The sequence below is a fragment of the Sinocyclocheilus grahami genome, unplaced genomic scaffold (genome assembly GCF_001515645.1).
Source record: "Sinocyclocheilus grahami isolate Dianchi unplaced genomic scaffold, SAMN03320097.WGS_v1.1 scaffold1496.1, whole genome shotgun sequence".
In the NCBI taxonomy this organism is placed as follows: domain Eukaryota; kingdom Metazoa; phylum Chordata; class Actinopteri; order Cypriniformes; family Cyprinidae; genus Sinocyclocheilus; species Sinocyclocheilus grahami.
In genome coordinates, this window is record NW_015506675.1 from 124,626 (window position 1) to 128,917 (window position 4,292).

General features: G+C 34.1%; 1 protein-coding gene across 4 annotated transcripts in view; it reads left to right on the plus strand.

Moving 5' to 3' along the window:
* Positions 1–3,142, plus strand: part of LOC107570719 (dual specificity mitogen-activated protein kinase kinase 4-like) — an 18,751-nt gene extending 15,609 nt beyond the window's left edge. For 2 of the 4 annotated variants that reach the window (XM_016256977.1, XM_016256979.1), the window contains exons 10-11: positions 564–609; positions 2,489–3,142. In XM_016256977.1, the coding sequence (XP_016112463.1) occupies positions 564–609; positions 2,489–2,602 (160 nt within the window). In that variant the 3' untranslated portion in view covers positions 2,603–3,142. Of the gene's footprint in view, positions 1–187; positions 337–563; positions 610–2,488 lie in introns of all 4 variants that reach the window. The other 2 variants (XM_016256980.1, XM_016256978.1) reach the window with 2 other exon arrangements.
* The last annotated feature ends 1,150 nt before the right edge of the window (positions 3,143–4,292 follow it).

Genomic DNA, 4,292 nt, shown 5'->3' on the forward strand with positions numbered 1-4,292 from the left:
GAGAGGATAGACCCCAGCGCTTCCAAACAGGGTTATGATGTGCGCTCAGACGTCTGGAGTTTGGGAATCACACTGGTGAGGATGATGTGTGATCGGTCACGTGACCTCAAAGGGAACGTCTGTGTGATATTACAAAAGTGATTTCTATCTGCTTTTTGTGTGTTATACTGCTGCAATGCTGTTTCAGTATGAACTGGCCACGGGACGGTTCCCCTACCCGAAGTGGAACAGTGTGTTCGATCAGCTGACGCAGGTGGTGAAGGGCGACCCGCCGCAGCTCAGCAGCTCAGAGGAGAGACAGTTCTCCCCCAAATTCATCAACTTCGTCAACCTGTGGTGAGACACACACACACACACACACACACAGACTGTGATCTCCAGCATTTCCTCTTTCTGAGAGCTTGCTGACTCAGCACAAGGGAAGTCATTACTCAGATTTATTGTGCAACCACATGATGCACACGACGCCTCCTGCTGCTCAATCATAGCAACTGCAAGAGCTCAAGTTGACTTTGGAGGGTTTTAATTAAATCTTTGAATTATTTTTTTTTTGTTTCTAACAGCCTTACAAAGGACGAGTCAAAAAGGCCAAAGTACAAAGAGCTTCTGGTGAGTTCCTGTTTCCTGTTGAAGCCACACGTTCAGCACTTTCTGAAAGCTTTTCTATCTTCATGATAATAAAAGGGTTGTTGACGTTGAGTTTGAATGAGAGTTCCTACCGTAATAGAAAACCTGGGCATATCAGGGATTTTTTCAAATATTTTGAACTGGAGAAAATACTGTAAAATCTTGGTCATGGAAAATATGCTTTAAAATGTTTAATTGGCTAGAAATTGCTGTTTGTCTCTATAAAATTATTTTCCAAATCTTCATCCAAATAAAAAGCAGAGGAAATTCATTTGTCCAAAGGTGGAGAAAGCCTGGATATGGGTATATAAGTTTTTAAACGGCATGTTTGTAATTCTTGTAAATTAAATTAAATGAAATTATTAAATTAAATGAAATTATTGTTGTAGTAGCTATTTTATTAATACAATAATTTTTTTGTTTAGAATAATAATCATTAATTATTTGTGCCAACATAAGAGCATCGACTTTTTAAGTAAATATTCTTATTAATAACAATAAGAATAGTTGTTGTTGTTATTATTATTATACATGATCTCATATTATTTAAGATATCACATAAAAAATGAATGCATTTTTTCACACGGATGGACTATTTAAAATCTACAAAAATATCATAAAAAATTGTGAAAAACTTGTTCACAGATTTTGAATTTTGCACTTTCCCTTATGAATATTATACATTAACCTAAAAGCTTGATGTTAGAAAAAATATGCATATTTTTATCTATATTTTTATATTTATATTAATTTATATTTTTTATTTATACATTGTATGTTTTTATTTATACATTGTATGTTTTCAAGGGGGAATTTACCAAAATAATTATATAATTTATATAACAGCAACAACAATAATAATTAAATTCTATAATTTCAGAATGAATTTTTCAGTAGCTATTGATTATTATTATGATCAATAGCTACTGAAATATAGCTATTATTATTATTATTATTGTTTACAAATACAAATAGCAATTTCTTAGCAATTTCAACCTAATAAAATATTTAAGAGTTTAACATAATAATAAAAAAAAGTATATTCATCATATCAATTTCCATGACCTATATATTTTTAGTTTTGTGAGTTGAGTTTTCCCGGTCTAGAAATCACACCCTAATTTAGCCAAGTTTTATTTCCAAGACTGTGGGAATCCTGGTTCTTAAATATGATGGTTGTTGAGGCAGCAAAATAAAATATGACCTATTATGAGGTCAGTTTATGTCATTTTAGCATATTTCAAAGCACATTTTGTCTTGTTTTAAATCATGTTAAGCCATCTTTTATGCGTCAAATGTGATAAAAGCACAAGTCATTTAAGATGTGCATGTGAAACTCTTAAAGGGATAGTTCACCCAAAAATGAAAATGCTGTCATTAATTACTCACCCTCGTGTCGTTCCAAACCCGTAAGACCTTCGTTCATCTTCGAGTGTGTTAATTTGTGCAATGATAACCTACCAGCAATGTAAATGATTTTGAGACGAATTGTTGAATTAAGTGTTTTTTTTGGCGCACAAAAAGTATTCTCGTAGCTTCGTAATATTACGGATGAACCACTGATGTCACATGGATTATTTTACCGATGTCCTTGCTACGTCTCTGGACTTGGGAACACTTCAGTTGCATTGCTGTCTATGGGAGGGTCAGAAAGCTCTCAGATTCCATCAAAGATATCTTAAATTGTGTTCCGAAGATGAACGAAGGTCTTACGGGTTTGAAACGACATGAGGGTGAGTGATTAATGGCAGAATTTTCATTTTTGGGTGAACTATCCCTTTAAGAAGACTAAAGCAGAAGTGCTGTCGAGTTTAAGAAATGCAGTAAAGAAAAGCAAACGTCTCCTCTCTCTGTCTCTCAGAAACATCCCTTCATTCAGATGTACGAGGAGCGTACGGTAGACGTGGCCATCTACGTCTGCAGGATCCTGGATCAGATGCCCACGTCTCCCAGCTCCCCCATGTACGTGGACTAAGACGAGACGCAAGCGGCGGCGTAAAGATTTGCTTTCTCACAGAACGGCAGTATTAAAACAGGAAAACATACACGAGGGCACAGCGCTGCTCAATTCAAGCTTGACTGTAAAACACCTCCTACCCACGTCTCTCTCTCTCTCTCTCTCTCTCTCTCTCTCTCTCTTACTGTCTCTCTCAACACACACACATCTGTAAAGCGTAAACACACACACACGCCCGCGTATCTGATGGGAGGCGTGGCGGTCTGGTCTCTCAGAGTGATTTTAAACAGATATAAAGTAATGAAATAATAAATGATAAATAAGCCTGGAATTGTATTTATACTTCTGAAATCACTTATGGAATATATGATTCTGAAAGCCTTCCACGTACTGGAAATCTGCTCGTGTCTCGTCCCTCCTCTTCATGTATGTGCTATTAAACGTGTGTTTTGTATGTTAAGGTGAATGATGATGCAGAGGTGGCCGGGGTTTCTGTAATCCTCACTGTACAACGACTATGTGCTGATGTTATTAAAATAAAACTGAGGAATATGGAAAGGACTCCATGTTTGGCGCTTTTTAAAATGTAGTTAATCTTATTAAGAGAGAAATCCATTGATTTGACATTATCAAATGATTTGACATTTGATACAATGATTTCATATTTTATTAATTTTCTTGCGTATCAATGACTTTAATCACTTTTAATATGAATAATTAAGTTTACAGTGTAATTATTTTGTTTTACAATGTAATTCTTCAGTTTTGTAAAATCAAATTTTTATATTACAGATCTTTATTGTTGTATTATTTGTAATGTAATATAAACAAATTATTAAATATATAAGTACAAATAATGTTATTAATATGAATGTAGTTTTTTATATTACAGTTCTTTAAATATGTATTTTCATTAGTATTTTGAATCAAAAATGCATTAATGTATTTTTGATGTTTTTAATGTAATGTAATTATTTTTTATAATTTAATTCTTCAATTTTTTGTATCTTTTTTATGTTTAATGTATGTAATATAAATAATTATTAAAACTAAGTATAAATAATGGTATTAATATGAGTAATACGAATACTATTTTTTAATTTATAAATTTTTTTTATTTATTTATTTTTTTTTAATTAACAATATTTTGAATCAAAAGTACGTTATTTAATGATTTGAAAAATTTAATCTTGAAAAATTGATTTTGAATCCCTAATAATCGTTGCTTTGATACACAAATAGTGTTTTGTTTTTTTTCTCCTCCAGAGGGCACCTGTCAGCACAGAAAGCTGATTTCGTGACGTGATGTGACATGTGGCCAACTATGGTGACCCATACTCGGAATTAGTGCTCTGCATTTACCCATCCAAAGTGCACACACAGAGCAGTGAACACACACACACCGTGAACACACACCCGGAGCAGTGGGCAGCCATATTGCTGTGTTGGAGGTTCGGTGCCTTGCTCAAGGGTCTCATCTCAGTCGTGGTATTGAAGGTGGAAGAGAGCGCTGGTTATTAATCCGTGAGCTTCGGGTTACAAGTCCGACTCTCTATATATTAGGCCACGACTGCCTTAAAGGGGTCATATGATGCGATTTCAATTTTTCCTTTCTCTTTGGACTGTTACAAGCTCTTGGTGCATAAAGAAGATCTGTAAAGTTGCAAAGACTAAAGTCTCAAATCCAAAGAGATATTCTTTATAAAAG